Raw genomic sequence first — 17,157 nt, 5'->3', positions numbered from 1 at the left:
GGCGGCTTTGGCCACTATAGTCAATGGTTTATTGCCATTATCATTACAAAATGTTTGTAGGTTGCCTTCATTTCTCTTTTCTTTCTGGACTCCTGCATATAAAACATACAGAATTTACTTTCTTACAAGTGTCAATTTAGTTAAAATTTTTGAGCTCCAATGAGGAAAGACCTTTTTTAGATGGGTTGACAGCTCTAACTAAATTACAGGGAAATGTCAATAACAAGCATTTAGCATGACAGAGTCGGACTGGGGCTTGTAGGGACTGCAGTAATATAAGTACATAAAATAATGTTTATATGCATTTGAGACAAACTGGGATAATTTTTGAGAATAGTAAAAGAAGCACAAACTGAACCACTTCTTATGAAGTAAATAATGCAAAGGTCACAGACATATGATAAAATCATAATGGTTTCTAGATACATAGATTCTAAGGCCAGAAGGGACTATTGTGATCATCTAGTCTGACCTCCTGTATTGCACAGGCCATAGAACTTCCCCAAAATAATTCCTAGAGCAGATCTTTTAGAAAAAATCCAGTCTTGATTTAAAAATTGTCAGTGATGGAGACTCCACCAGGACACTCAGTAAATTGTTCCAATGATTAATTATGCTGTTAAAAGATGCCTCATTTCATCTGAATTTGTCTAGGTTGACCTTCTAGCCATACCTTTTTCTGCTATAATGAAGAGTCCATTATCAAACATTTGCTCCCGATAGAGATACTTATAGACTGGCATAGGCACTGACTCCGTGGGTGCTCCGGGGCTGGAGCACATACAGGGAAAAATTGGTGGGTGCTCTCCACCCACCAGTGGCCAAGCTCCCTGCACTGCTGCAGCTCACTTCACCTCTGCCTTGTCCTTCCAGCGCTTGCCGCCGCGAAACAGCTGTTTCGTGGCATAACAAGCTCTGAGAGGGAGGGAGGAGGAGGCCGGAAAGAGGCGGGGCCGGGATTTGGGGAAGGGGTTGGAATAGAGGCAGGGACAGGGTGGAGACTTTGGGGAAGTGGTTGGAATGGGGGTGGGGCAGGGGTGTCGAGCACCCACCGGCACCAGCAGAAGTCGGCGCCTATGTAGACTGGAATCAAGTTGCCCCTTAACCTTCTCTTTGCTAAGGTAAATAGATTGAGCTCCTTGGTCTATCACTGTAAGGCATATTCTAATCTTTTAATCATTCTCATGGCTCTTCTTGAACTCTCCAATTTATCAAAATCCTTCTTGAATTGGGGATACCAGAACTGGACACAGAATTCCAGTAGTGGCTGCACCAATACCATATACAGAGGTAAAATAACCGCTCTACTCCGCCTCAAGATTCCCCTGATTATGTACCCAAGGATCACATCCTTTGGGCCACAGCATCGCACTGGGAGCTCATGTTCTGCTGATTATCGACCCTGACTTCCATTCCCCCCCCCAACAACGTTACATCCTGTTGAGAGGTCCTTCAGATTGAATATGATGTCAGCTGCGTCAGTGTTTGTATCATAATAGTTGCTACATAGGTGAGGTGAAGCAGCTTTGGACTCAGACCAGTGGAAAATTTAACTTTTTAAAATATAAATTAGAGCAACTTGTCTATTTACCTATTTGTGCTATTGAGGATTTTTTTAAAGTACTGTAATGCTTTAGTATGTTAAAAAAAATAAAGACGATAACCAATAGAAAATCTATGTGAAAACACTAAGGATCTAAACAAAGAAAGTAGGAAGTTCAAAATTAAGGCAGTCACACTTCGTGCTTCAGGGACCTTCCAGCTCATGAGGCAAAATTCTTCTTGTGGAACTGTAATGAATATTTTCTAATTCTTGATCCACTGCCTTCTACTAACTGATTTAGATGGTCCATTTTGGCCTAAAGTTTCAGATGTAAATAGCGATTTTGGGTACTCAACTTGAGACATCTTGAAGGGATCTTATGTTTCAGAACTGCTGAGCACTCTCTCTCTAAAATCCAGGCTCCTTTAAACTATCTCTAGTTGGGCACACAAAATCACTTTTAAACATGTAGCTATGAGCACTCTAGAAAAGTCAGGACAGCATGTGTTCCAGTCTCTGTGGTGCAATGCTTCTTTTGCTGGATTTACACTCCTTAAGATCAGCTATCCTCACAACTCCAGGACTACCAAGCCTGTCTCTCTCTGACATAAACACAAACATTTTAAAGAAAAAAAGGGTTTTCTATCTCAATCTATTTTCAAAAATTGCTTTTGGAACACACAGCAGCCAGTCTGAGTAATCCGACTAACAATTCCATTCACATGGTAGTAGTGTTTTCCTGTTTAAAATAAGATTTTCCTATCTATGCTCCAGTTTATTTTTAAGTTCAGAAAACACAAGTTGTATGTCACCCAGCTGCTTTTTCTTTCCCGCTCCATTTGCATTTAGCCCTGAAGGGACATAGTTTTATTCACATTTGGATAAACAAACTCAGAAAAATGTAATTTACATGTATATTAGCCTGTAAATGGTGTGTGTTTCCTTGGCTTCACTTATCCACCAATAGGTTCAGTCAATCTCACATCCACTGTGGAGACTAGGACTGAGCAAAGATGGATGAGGAAAAAAATCTGGTTTATATGTTCTCAGGGAAAAAGTAATGCAGAGCAAGATAAAATCAATACATTTCATTCTGAAAATAGAGCCCTTGGTGTAACCCAAGTACATATATTTCCTTAATTTACTTTATAAATGTGTCCTAATTATTACCATACAAAACCCCACACCATTTTAGGTCTTAACTATTCCAGTTTTCCCACCCCCACTCTTAGGCCTCTATGTGGTACTAAGGCAGCTTGGTATTACGGGTGGAGGGATAAAAAAGTGGGGGAAAGAAAATGTAAGATGATGTGATTGGCATTTGTTTGGGATGACCTGCCTGACTAACTTGTGGCTTCAACAGCCTTATAGATTCCTCGCTAGTCATGAGTAATGCATCCATCCCAAAAAAATCTGACCACCACCACACTGTAATGTTTTCTCTATAAACACACACAGTTGCAAAAATGTATAAAAGTACCTGTTCTAGAATCTAGGTATCATTGATTAAAAATACAGTACACCCTTAAAAAGAAAAGGAGTACTTAGAGATTAACGAATTTATTTGAGCATAAGCTTTCGTGAGCTACAGCTCACTTCATTGGATGCATACAGTGGAAAATACAGTGGGGAGATTTTATATACACAGAGAACATAAAACAATGGGTGTTACCATACAGACTGCAACAAGAGTGATCAGGTAAGGTGAGCTATTACCAGCAGGAGAGCGGGGGAGGGGAGGGGGGGCCTTTTGTAGTGATAATCAAGGTGGGCCATTTTCAGCAGCTGATAATGTAGCTTTGAACCTTATGAGGTTAATGACCTGAAAAAAAAATCAATGATCAATGTGATAAACTGTCCTCCCTACCCTGCAGATCCTCCATAACTTTATGCAGGACACCCCCTGCAAATAAAGCCTCACAACAGATTAGCTGTTCGAGAGCAGACCAAGGTTGGAGGTGAGTTCCAGAGTCAAGAACACAAGAATGCCCTGCTACTAGTGAGTTATCTTGATCACTTACCGGATAATAACTGTGCTGGCATCCTACAAGGATAGAGGTGGGTCTCTAACACAACCAGAACCCAAACTGGATCAGAATCAACATATTAAGTCTCACTCAGAACTGAAGGCAGCTAGTGCAGATTACAGGTGTAGTGTGCTTTTTGTGTGAAACACTGCGTAACAAGTGAGTCAGTGAATTCTGCACCAGCTACAATTTCTAAATGGGTTTAATGTGTAGACTCACATAGAGATGATCCATCCTGGAGATGATAAAGCCCTGGTAAGGGTGCCAAGGTCCACATTCAAAAGGAAAGGTCACAGCTTTTTGCAGCGTGCAAATAAAAGCAGTAACGATGGCTCCATGTTTATCTGGGCATCCAGAAACTCGTGTCTTGCTTGTTTTTCCCCATCTTATGCACCAGTCTTCTATTATACTCTCGTAAATTGCTTGACTGAGCTAGCAGCGTTGGATGAGATGGATATGGAGAAGAGAATTATTTGCATATGGAACATGCTGTAGTCCATATTTATCACAAACTAATAGGCCTATGTAACCTTTTGAACAAGAGGGTTAACAGAATGGAGTTCTGGGGAATCCTGCATGACAGAACCCTCTGGGAAGATGAGCAATTGCCCAAAACTACCCTCTGGGATCTTTTAGAAAGGAGCAACTTCACCTACTGCTGCTAGGGTCTCTAGTCATGTTCCATCACTAGTATTACAGGCAGCCAACAGATTTAAAAGAATTGTCATGAACACCTCATTTACATTCTTCACCAGGAGATCAACTATGACAAGTACTAATTGGCAGGCCAGATGTGAGGGGCCTCCACTATCTTTTTACATCAGGATTGACTGTTTTGGATTCTCATCTCCCTGCACACTGGGGATTTGTGCAGAGCTAGGAGGGAAGATTCTTAGGAGGACGCTGTAGAGGACCCCGTTTGAAAAGGTTGCATTCACAGCCTGGTTCGTGTGGATTGAAGAGATCATGGGCAACGGGATAGCTAAAGTGGGTTTAAAGAGAAATGTTTAAAATGAAAAGTAATTGAGATTTGTCGTAGGAACTAGTAATAACTACAAAGAAGCTGGTGTTAGTTTATATTTAAAAACAGAAACATGAAACCAATAAGTAGATATTTCACAATTGCCCTGACCACTGTTGCTGGTTCCTTCTCTATCCATTTCCAATTCCCTTTGTATGTCTCTTTTTACATTTTAACCCCTTTAGTGCAGAGACAGTGTCATCCCCCTGTTTGGGAAGTGTCCAGCACACTTTGGGAGATAGTACAATTTGAATAATTGTTTGTTTACATGGGATTAATTAATTTTGCTGCTCCTCAACATTTGAGCAAAAGTCTCTTCCAAGTTTAGAGTACTGAGACAGTCCATGTTAGCTGTCCCAATAAGCTATCTGATATTTCCCTTATCATGCTCTAACACAGAATCACAGAAGAGGAGAGGCAGGAGTTTAAAAGCAGAGCAGGCTGGTATTCCTTTGTGTTAAAAGTCACCTTTTATCCTGGAAATGGGAGTATACCCAGCCACCTCAGTATCCAATCTAAGACAGGTTTGGCAAGCTTTCTGGCACCAAAGCTCATCATTTACTCATCAGGAGGATTCACTGGGGCCACAGAATCACCAGTAATTCATGAGGCTGCAGTAGTCTTGGGCTTGTGAGGGGCAGGCTTCAGTGAAAATACCCAAATTTAGGACTGTCTGGGTAGGGGAGGCAGTCCTCATGCCATACTAGGAAGTTTTCCATTGTGAAGTGGGGGAAAACTGAAGTTCTTGCAGGGATTGAGTTGTCTCTGCCCTAATTGGCAACTGTCTCCTCTTGAGATTCTGAGTCAAATGTTGCTGGATTGAGGAGTACAGAAGTCAGATATCTCAGACTGAAGGTAGCTTTAGTCTCCATGACCTCTGTGAAGTCTTCCATGATGTACTTATTATTAGAGAAGAGGCCAGACACAGAATCAGTCAGGGACAAAGTCAAAGCTGTCAATGTTCTGTGCAATGGAGGATGTCTGCAAAGTGATTGGGGTGGGGATGGAACACTACAGGCTGCATTAGAAGAGAGGAGGACCCTTACATGTGGCCACATCAAGTGAAGAAATAGTTGTAGTAAAAACAATCAATGGAGAAGGGTAGTTAAACCCTAATTACAGAATACTAATAATATTTATTTATGCACAAATTTTACCTTTATTACTTCCACTGTTATTTAAGGGCTAGACAGATGTGTGTAAATGGAAGATAATGAGGATTTACTCCCAGATTGCTAAATGAGCTCATGCTGCACATCTTCAACTTTTTGTTAAAAATGTGTATGCCACACAGAATCAGTGGACATTATTATTTATTTTGAAAATCAAGACAGCTAAATCTAAGAAACACGTGTTCAAGCTGATGGTGGGATGGTTCTTGTTTAAAATCTGCCACCACATAGAAAGGAGAACTTGGGAGATTCCCCTGCCTCGGATGGATTTCACACCTCCCTTGATAGTGCTAAAACTTTCCTTCCAGAGAAGATTTAGTGCTAGGGCTCCAAAATAATTCTAAAAAGCATTTTTTTCTTTTTTTGGAATAAACCAGATTGTACCAAAAGGTAGATATTCTTAAAAAACAACCCCCGCCCCCCAAACAACAACAACAACAAAAAACCAACTGGTGATTGAGTCTCAAGTCTCCCTACATGTCTCGTGGCCTATACTTTTAATGAAGCAAGCTGAATACTGCTATGTCTATCACTATATTTTTCATTTAATAACTTTTCATTAAATATTCACCTTGCAAGTATGCAGCTACTTGGATAACATGACATTTGCTTGAGAACACAGAAAATAAAAAAATGTAACCAACTAGAATTTTTCCTATTTCTCACCTTTCCTTTTTTCCCAATGAAGACAAGATCTAAATCGTTTTGCATTTCATCCTATGCTATATCATCACTGGGATTTCTCACTCTCTCCAATCTGCAGCAGTGTACAGCTATGTCCTGGAGCCAATTATATAATGCACTCAGGCAGAACTAATCCTGAATAAATGCTTTATAAATACGTTCGGTTTTATTCCAGAAAACCCAGGCCCACAGAAGCAGACACACAATTTTAAGAGATTTAGTAGACATGACCTTAAAAACAGTTTAGAAGCTCAGGGCATCTGACTGTGAGGACATCAGTGTTGTACAGGAAAATATTTATTACAAATTTGTGTTATGTGTTACAGTTGCAATTTCATCAGCAGAAACTGGAGCAAATAAAGCATGTCATCATTGTCTTCCTTCCAGGAAATCTTATTTTTATCTCAGCACTGATTCCTCAGTTGGTTGCTCATTTCTTGCAGTTCAGCAATCATGCTGTCCATAGCTGTTACTTCATCAACTAATTCACTGGAAACCTCACTGCTTGTTGCATCTGCAAAAAGTTGCTGCATAATAAAAACAAAAACAATATTTAACTATATTTACAGTCATCATAATCGAAACTAGATGCAGTGAGATCATCCTACAAACAGAATTAAAGTCCCCAATTTGAATATTGTGACCTCTGATCTCTCTCTCTCTCTTTTTTTTTTTTTTGCATCCATGGTCATCTCCCTCATCTTAACTTGACCCACCAATGCCACTTTGTGGTGAACAAACAGAAGGCACACATAGAAGTGAATGACTATCATTCTCTTCTCAGACTCAGAGCATGTTTCCTTTTCAGTCCGCCTGACATTCTCCAGTCCGCCCAGGAAAGCTGGGTTTCTGTTAAGGCCCACTCCTGCCCCTATTAAAATCATAAGACGTTTTGCCATTAATCTCAGTAAACAGGATCAGACTCTCCCTTCACACCACAGTTCACACAACACTGTTGTGTGGACTGATCTGTTTGGTAAAGTAAAAGTAGTTCTGTATTTTAACTGACTGTCATTTTTTCTTGTATGTTATACTATATATCATTTGTTCCAGATTGCCAAAATAAACATGTTGTAACATTTGATGTCAGAACATGAGTGGGTGGCTGCAGGCATCTGTCAATAATTAACTCAATCAACAGAAAACAAGACGCTGAAGTGTAATAATAATGCTAAGCACTTATACAGTGGTTTATATTTTTAAAACTTCAGTGTCGACAAATCCTGTAAAATACTGTAATCCTTCCTTTACATATAGGAAAAGTGAGGCAGAGAGGTTAAATGATTTGCCTAAAGCGATACAACATGTTAGTAGTAAAACTGGGATTACATCTCAAGACTTCCTGAATCACTCCTCTGTATTACCCACTAATAGACAATGCTACCCGACAGCCAGCTTCTGCCATCCGTAGTTATGTTGCTTTCCTCAAGTTAGTCTCATTGAAATGCATGGGACTATTTGAGGAGTGAGGTACCACTTAGCATGAATATGGGTGGCAGAATAAATGTCATGCTGGTGATCAAAAGGGAAATCTGGCCATAAATTCCATGTTTTTGATCCAAAGGAAGTGTGTAGAGTAATTCACTTTGTCAAACTCAATGACTAAAAGAAAGAATGAAGCCTAAATTTAGATAGGATAAAAACTAACCAAGGGCATAAGGATTGCTATGGGATATATACGTCACCACCACCATCAAAATATAAGAAAATAAGATTGACATATAAACAAAAGTATGCTATGGAGAGCTAACAAGTCACCAACTTGCTTCACGAATGCTTTGCCACTGAACAAAGAACTCCTTCTTACAGAAATATAGATTTGCTCATTTTAAAAACTACACATGATTTTTTTGGACACTCAGCCTAGCAAACTCAAACTAGGAATTTGGCAGGCAAGTTAGGTCCTTCCTGTGTAATGCAGGTAGTCAATTTACACTGGCTCAGCATTACTGACATTACACTGACTTTTTTTTTTTAAATCTGCTACTTTCTTAACATTGTTAAAGAACTAGTCAGCTAGACTAATCAACTAGATATGCATGATTTACTTTAAAAGAAACTGTGCTGATCTGTTCATATCACCTGTATGGTCAGGAAGCTTTAGCATTTGATCTTTAATTATTTTCTCCGCTCTCTCTCTTCTTCTGAAGAACAAGTCACTAGTCTAACACCTAAGATCATTCTCAGTACCTTGAAAGAAAAGTACTTTGTTCAAAATCCCCCCCAAACACTGAGTCCTCAAACTAAAGACAAGAACCAGATGAAAAAATGGCTATACTGGAGTTACTGCTGAGCAGACATAAATCTAAACTTTTGAAGGGGGGGTAGTATTTAAACAAAAAACGAAACACAAAAATCTTTCGAAGTGCAATGTGACGTTTAAAATTTAAGACAAAAAATTGGAACATACAGAAAAATCAGTTCAGATCACCCAAACAACTTAATCTCTGCCCATTTCACTTCTCTTACAATTGTCAGAAACTTAGACACCCTTATCTGCCAGGAACATACAAGTTCATTTCATCAGTAACTTTCGGAATTAAGAACAGATTTTACTAGACTCTGATTCTTAATCTTCCAAAGATTGCACCATACAGTATGATTTAAACCACCTGGACTTGTGTTTACATCATTCATGCCAGGGACTCCTGCCTCCTTTCAAGAGTCATACTCAGTCTAAAGAAAAGACATACAGTCCTTTACTACTTACTGAATCAAAACAGAACACACAAACGGCAATAATTTCCCAGTATTCCCAAGAGGTACTGGAGTCAGCATTTAAACAAATGTCATTAGTCATGGAGTCAGCATATCTAGCGATACAAACTTCCTAGGCTCAGATCCTTAAATTACAGTCCTTAAATGGTAAGAACCAAGTTTAGCCAAGTTTGTAATGTATATACATGTATATAAAACCTATGCTCTGTAATTCACACACGCTAAGTACAGACACAGGATGAAGCGATCTTAAAATCAGATAGGAACATTAATTTTTATTCAACAAAAATATATTCAGGAGCAGGCCTTAATTAAAGAATGAGTACACCTTACACCGTGAAGGGAAGGAAGAGTAAAAGATAGAATGTTGATGGTTGTACAGGGACAGAATTAAGGATGACTGGATAGCTACAAATTTTCAATTTTATTTTTGAATTATCACATTTTTATGGCATTTTCAAAAATGCTTAGTGTTATGTTTGTTTATACCTAACTATAGTTTAAAATATTTTGCCTAGGAATTTAAAAAAAATTCAATAATGCTGAGTTGCAATAATTCTGGCAGATTTTGCAATCCGTGCAGAGTTGGAGCCCATTGCTTCTCAGACGGTCTCCCACAACCCCTGCTCCCAGAATGGTTTCCTGCCTGGCATTCTTCTCATGGCCATCCACATATGGAAAATAACCCAGAAGTGAAACATAACTCCATTTCTGAAGTCTTCCAACCTTCCAAACCACCTGTGCCAGTTTGCGTGACATTTTCCAATAAAATTCTAACCTGAGCTAAGAATTGGCCTGCGAAATTTTAGGATGATTGGTTTGGTTTAGGCAAAGATGGGGAGAGAAAAATTTGGCTTATAATAGTGACCCTTAATTAAGCAGAAATGAGAATCCCTCTATGATGTAGTGTGATTCATGGGCATTATCTGATCTATAAATGTCTTCTATTTAGGAGGTGGGCTGAGAGATCAGAACTAAAGATAAAGTCATAGAGACTTTTCCTTTGAGATATTTCTAAACCAGTCTCACCTTTGCTTTGGATGACAAGCCACGCAAGTTGAGTCGAGCTGAAGAAAGTATCTGCAAAGCTCCCTGGTGATCAGATTTGTTTTTACTGCACTTTATTGCCACTAAAAGTCAAAGCAAAAGGGGGAAAAACATTAAACACCATAATGATAGCCTGTAGGTATAAATCCAACAGTTAATCAGAACACTGAACAGCTGTCATAAAACATTTGGAACATAATATCCCACAAAGAGAAAACTTGATTAAAAATAGTAAGTTTGCTTAAGGAGAAAACAAAAGCGTAAACAAGAATATGTTCAGTTAAGGTATATTTTAGGATTCCTTCACAAGTCATTCTCACTACTTGTATTGACAGACCCTACTGCTCTATAAAAAAAAGTGCCATATACCTCCAACACATATACTATGTATATACCACATTCCTTAAGACTGCACTATAAAGCAAAACCTTAACCCTGATCTCATATTTCTCCAAGAGAAAACACACCACACCACACCACACACTTCACTGGTGCACAGATGTCTATATGGGTGTGCTGATGTTTTTGGCACATTCAGAGAATTCTGAGGGATTACTGAGGTATGATTTTACCTTGCAGAAGCCGTGTTGGTTAGTTCCCATCATGCCAAGATCATCCAGATCCTATATAATTCTATTTCTATTTTTTTAAATTTGTAATTACCATTTAAGCCAATTTACCCAGCACTGTTGTAAGGCTTACTGGTCTATAATACTCACTATCACCCCATGTAGTCTGTTAAAAATAGATGCATTTACTATACTCCAGGATAGAAGCTAATTTTAATAAGATTGGACATTTTCATTAACAGCTCAACCACCTCATTCTTAAGTTCTTTCAGAATTCTTGGATGTACCATATGATGCTTAATTGGCAACTGATACTCCTTAATTTTTCAATATATTCCAGCACCTCTTCTTTTGACACCACAGTCTCTGACAATACCTCATCTTTACAAGAGGAGGCTACTTCCCTGTAACTGGAGATTCTTCAAGATATGTGGTCCCTATTTGTATTCTACTGAGGCTTATATGCATATGCCATACATCTGGAGCTGGAGATTTTGAAAGTAGTAGTGTCTGCTGGTCTGCACATGTGCCCTTGCTCCGCCTCAGGGTTACATCCAAGGCAATAAAGAGCAGGGTAGAACAACCGCACTCTCAGTTCCTTCTCCACTGCGAACCAAGAAATCCACAGCAGAGGGGAAGGAGGGTGGGATTGGAATACAGATAGGGACCACACATCTTGAAGAACCTCCAGTTACAGGTTAGTAACCTCATCTTCTTCGAGTGATGGACCCTATTGTATTCCACTGAGAGTGATTAACAAGCAGAACATAGTGAGAAGGAAGATGATAAAACCGTGGAATGGAGAACAGCTATGCTGAACAGGGCATCCATCGCAGAGTCTTGCACCAAGGTGTACTGGGAAGAGAAGTTACGCACCAAGGGAGAGGGAGGCAATCCCAACAACAGATAGCTGAGTGTAATGCATCCTGAAATCCACTTAGAAATCCTTTGAGCAGAGATTGCTTGCCCCTTAATCCTTTCTACTATAACGATAAAGAGTCTAGGGGACTTCCTGAATGATCTCGTCCTCTGCAGACAGAAGGTCAGGGCACCGCAGACATTGAGTGAATGAAGGCGCTGTTCTTTCACTGAGGTGTGTGGCTTCAGAAAGAACGCAAGTAAGTGTGTGGGTTGGTTGAGATAAAAATGGGATACAATCTTTGGCAGAAACTTGGGACGCAAGTGCAGGGAAACTTTATCTCTATGGAATGTGGTAAATGGGGGCTCCACTATCATTGTCCCCAGTTCGCCTACCCTTCTTGCAAAATAGCAATAGCTATTAGGAAGGCGGCCTTCATGGAGAGGAGAGACAGGGAGCAGGAGGCTAGTGGTTCAAAGGGTAATTTCATCAATATTGTGAGGACAAGGTTGAAATCCCATTGGGGAGCAGTGGGTTGAACGGAAGGATAAGTTTGTAGGAGGCCCTTCCAAAATTTTGTAGTCAAGGGGTGTGTAAAGACAGAGTGCCTTTCCAAATGGGGGTGGAAAGCACTAATTACTGCTATGTGCACTTTGACAGAGTTGAGAGTGAGTTCTGACTCCTTCAGGGACAGGAGATAGTCCAAGAGAAGAGGAATGCCCATGGCTTCAGGGGCAAGACTCTTCTGCTGGGCCCAGGAGGTGAAATGTATCCACTTGGCCTGATAGGACTGCATTGTGCACTCTTTCCTGCTACTTGAAAGGACATCTTGTACTGACAACGAACATTCCCATTCTAACGAAGATGCCCATCCAAAAACCAAGCTCTCAGGTGACGGGTGTGTGGAATGGGATGTCTGATCCTGCCGTTGCGTTGCGTAAGCAGTTCCAGAAAAGCTGGCAGCAGAAGTGGGGGACATGCAGACAAGCGGAGAAGGGAAAACCAGAATTGGTGAGGCCAGAAAAGGGCAATCAGGATGACCGTAGCTCCCTACCGCCCCATCTGATCTTGTATAGGACACATGGCAGGAATGGTAGGGGAGGAAAGGCATTACTGATCTGGTCTGATCGGTGGATAACTAAGGCATTGCCTTGGGAAAAGATGCAGAGCCCTCCCCAGGAGCTGTACTGGATGCATTTGCTGTTTGTGCTGGAGGCAAAGAGGTCTCTGGTCAGATTCCTCCAGCAGTTGAAAATGATGGCAATCACAGAGTCGTGTAGCTCCCATTCATGGTCAGCCACAAATTTCCTGCTGAGGGAGTCTGCAATCACGTTCTGAGTTCCCAGAAGAAAGGCTGCTGACAACAGGATCTTGTGGGTGATGCATCAGTCCCAGAGATGAACAGCTTCCGCACAAAGTACTGGTGACCTCGTGCACCCTTTGTTTGTTTATGTAGTAAATGGTGATGGTGTTGTCTGACATGATGAGAACGTGACAGAAGTGAATAGATGGGAGAAATGCATGACGTGCTGTCCTTACCATCCGAAGTTCTAGGATGCTGATGTACATCCTGGATTCCTGAGCGGTCTAAGTTCCTTGTGTCATGAGTTTGCCCATGTGGGCACCCCAGCCATCGAGCAATGCATCTGTGATGATCGTCGTGCTTCGAGAAGACGGAAAGAAGGGTATCCCGGTGAAAACCTGAACCGGGTCCATCCACCATCGAAGGGAACAGAGAACCTCGGGGGAAACTGTCAGTAGGAGGTCCATGGAATGGTGCGTGGGATAATAGGATCTCTCAAGCAACAGCTGTAGGCATAAGAAGCGGAAATGAGTGAAGGCAGTGACGTACATGCTTGCTGCCATGTGGCCAAGAAGGGAAAGGCAAGTTCTGGCTGGAACAGAAGTACTGGAGGCCACTGTGGTAATCAGTGCTTGCAGGGCCTGAAATCTATCCTCTGGTATGTAGCCATGTGCACAGAACTCATCAATATGTGCCCTGAATTACTATACGGACTGTGTGGGATATGCTCACCCCCAGGGAGGAAAGGAGTAGGAGCAGCAAGGAGGTTGAAGGTTGAGCCTCTTGTCTGGATCGTACTCTAGTAGCCAGTCATCGAGATAAGGGAATTTAACGACCCCTTGACACCAGTGAAGACCCATGGACCCGTGTGCCCGAATGGTATAACTCTGTACTGGAAGTGTCTTGGGCCTACCATAAATCTCAAGAACTGTCTGTGGGTAGGATGGATATCTAAATGGAAGTAAGCATCTTGCATATTAAGAGCCATAAACCACGCATCTCTTTCTAGTGAGAGTATAATGGCTGCAAGGGTGGCCATATGAAACTTTGGTTTAGGTATGAAGTGGCTGAGATGACAGAGATCTAAGATTGGTCTCCATCCTCCCTTCTTGGGCACTAGAAAATAGGTGGAATGGAACCCTGCACCTTGAAATACTGTAGGAATAGGCTCTATTGATCCTCTTTGCAGTAGGGAGTCTACCTCTAGGGAGAGCATACTGTCATGAGAGTGGTCCCGGAAGCAGGACGGGATGAGGCATGTGGATGAGGTAGCATCATGAACTTGATCATATAGCCATGTCGAATGACATTCAGGACCCACTTGTCTATTGTAATTGCACTCTGAGCTGGTAAAAAGTGTGCTAGATGTCCCTCAAAGAGGAAGGGTTGTACGTATGATAGGATGCAAGGCAACTGATGGCTCTCTAGATGCACTCAGAAATATCACTTTTGTGAAGACTGAATTTGTGGTGTCGAAGACTACATGGGCAGACCCGGGGGATGGGACCATTGGTCTTCTGACACTTTCAAAGATGCTTGTAGAGTTGCTGATGAAAGGACTGAGGAGTTCTGACCTGTTGTGTGGGAGGTAGGTGGTAAAACTTCCACTTGGGTGCAGGTGTATAAATACACAGTGATCACAGGGTGTCTCTGGAGTCCTTGAGGGAGTCGTCAGTCTCCTGGTTGAAGAGGTGAGATTCATCAAAAGGGAGGTCCTCAATGGAATTCTGCACCTCCTAAGGAAATCAGACAAATGGAACCAGGATTCCCTCCTCATGACAATCCCTGTGGCCACAGCTCATGAAGATCTGTCCACTGAATCCACTACAGCCTGGAGCACTGTCCTGGTGCCCAGTCTGCCTTCCTCTGGGATAGTGTGGAAGTGGGCATGATCCTCCTGGGGAAGATTCTCTACAAAGTCTGCTAACTGACTGTAATTTAGAAAGTCATATTTAGCTAATAACGCCTGGTAGTTGGAGATCAGAAACTGAAGGCTGGCCGAAGAAAAGACCTTGCAACCTAGGAAGTCTGGTCTCTTACCTTTCTTGTCAGCTAGAGTAGAATGTGGAGGTGGTTACCAGGCTTGTTCCATTGCTGCTTGTATAAATCAAGGAATTGGACAGGGGGTGAGAAAACAGAAACTCAGACCCCTTTGCCAGTACATAGTATCTCTTTTCCACTGACTTTGCGGTGGGTGTGCAAGTGACCAGAGTATGCCAGAAAGTTTGGGCCAGTTGAGGAACAACATAGTTGACTGGTCGCACCACTCTGAATGGTACAAATGCATGCAAGGTATCAAGCAACTGATGTTGGCTCTCCTGCACTTCCTCCAGTGGAATGTGGAGGGCATCAGCCACTCTTTGTAACAGTTCCTGGATCTGACGGTGGTCATCAGGGGAGGGAGGAGGAAGGAATCAACAGCACTGCTACATCTGGATGATTAAGGGAACCTCTCTGGTTCTGGCAGTAACATCAGAGTCGGGCTAAGTGGTGCATCCTCTGACTCTGGTTCTGAACGCCTAGTCAATGAAGGCCAGAGTGTTACCTGGAAAACAGATTTAGGGTTCCCCCAAAATAGCTCACCTATCACCAATCTGTTCTCCTAAGGCATGGATCTCCAGGGTGGTTAAGGAAATACCTGGAGGACATGGATACAGCTTTCCGATAAATAACTGACAGCCACAAGAAGTATTCTTTTCCAAAACAAGGCACCTTTTAATTGGTGCAAATAACAATCCCTAACACAGTAACAATATTAATGTTACAAAAACTCAAATACTGTATAACAAGTTAAAGAGCACCCCAAATCACATTGCCTTGTAGTCTGAAATGATCCTGAATGGCTGTTCCCTGCTTCGGATGGCCAGTCTGCTGCAGGTTGCTGACAGCAATTGATAACCGTTCTTTAGGTCATACACATAAACATTCCCTCCACAATGAACACACATACTTACATACATCTTTATTAATCCCCACACACGCGTACACACTAACACTATCCTATCCTATCCTATAACTATAACTGACAAGCTTACTGTTTGCTGACTTCATTCTAGTGACAGGAATCCCTCTGCTGCTGCTGCTTCTTCACTGTCTGCTCCTAACTGCCTCCGGCTTCCGTCCACAGACACATTGACTTTTATACTGTCCTGTCAGAACTTTCTGGACACTTCTGCTAATATCTTTGTCAAATGTTTCTTGAACATATGCCAACATTTTCCAAACTGTCAGTTCTATTTTTAGCCTGCAACCGTTGTTTACCTTAGGAGTTATGATTTGCTGACCTTTCCCCTAATTTGGTTTTCACACCAATTCTATTTTTAGTGGTATGTGACCTACAGCTTCTAATAGCAGAGTGACTCTTGCTTATTTAAAATGGAAGCTGGGGATACAAAATGGAGTCTGGGCAATTTCTTTGGTATCAGTCCTCTCCTTGATGGTTTGATAATATATCTATATCTATATATCTAATAGGGCTGCCAAGCGATTACAAAAATTAATTGCGATTAATCATGCTGTTAAACAATAATAGAATACTATTTATTTAAATAGTTTTGGATGTTTTATACATTTTCAAATATATTGGTCTCAATTACAACATAGAATACAAAGTGTACAGTGCTCACTTTATATTTATTTTTCATTACAAATATTTGTACTGTAAAAAACAAAAGAAATGGTATTTTTCAATTCACCTAATCCAAGTACTGTAGTGCAATTTCTTTATCATGAAAGTTGAATTTACAAATGTAGAATTATGTACAAAAAAAACCCCTGCATTAAAAAATAAAACAATGTAAAACTTTAAAGCCTACAAGTCCACTCAGTCCTACTTCTTGTTCAGCCAATTGCTCAAACAAGTTTGTTTAAATTTGAAGGAGATAATGCTGCCTGCTTCTTGTTTACAATGTCATCTGAGAGAACAAGCATTTGCATGGCACTGTCGTATACAGCATTGCAAGATATTTACGTGCCAGATGTGCTAATGATTCACATGTCCCTTCATGCTTCAACCACCATTCTAGAGGACATGCATCCATGCTATCTTTTGTAGTTAATAAACTTATTTTATGTTTTAATCCAAAGCAATGAGCTTTGACTGAAGCGTTTGGGGAAAATCTCTGCTTGATTACCACAAGCATGCATTGTTCTCCTCACATTAACGGAGAGGTGGACCGAGTATTAAACCCATATACTGGCCAGATCTGTCCAGG

General features: G+C 41.1%; 1 protein-coding gene across 2 annotated transcripts in view; it reads right to left on the bottom strand.

Annotated features, from left to right (window-relative positions):
- Nucleotides 1–5,057: 5,057 nt before the first annotated feature.
- The window catches only part of TTC27 (tetratricopeptide repeat domain 27), a 197,549-nt gene continuing 185,449 nt past the window's right edge, over nt 5,058–17,157 (bottom strand). Inside the window, exons 18-19 of one of the 2 annotated variants that reach the window (XM_077813550.1) lie at nt 10,195–10,295; nt 5,058–6,974 (exon numbers count right to left, since the gene is read on the bottom strand). In XM_077813550.1, coding sequence (XP_077669676.1) covers nt 6,852–6,974; nt 10,195–10,295 — 224 coding nt within the window. In that variant the 3' untranslated portion in view covers nt 5,058–6,851. The remainder of the gene's footprint in view (nt 6,975–10,194; nt 10,296–17,157) is intronic. The other variant, XM_077813549.1, reaches the window with a different exon arrangement.

The sequence above is a fragment of the Eretmochelys imbricata genome, chromosome 3 (genome assembly GCF_965152235.1).
Source record: "Eretmochelys imbricata isolate rEreImb1 chromosome 3, rEreImb1.hap1, whole genome shotgun sequence".
Lineage (NCBI taxonomy): Eukaryota > Metazoa > Chordata > Testudines > Cheloniidae > Eretmochelys > Eretmochelys imbricata.
Note: the sequence above shows the minus strand (reverse complement) of the source record. Positions and strands in the feature narration are given on the sequence as shown.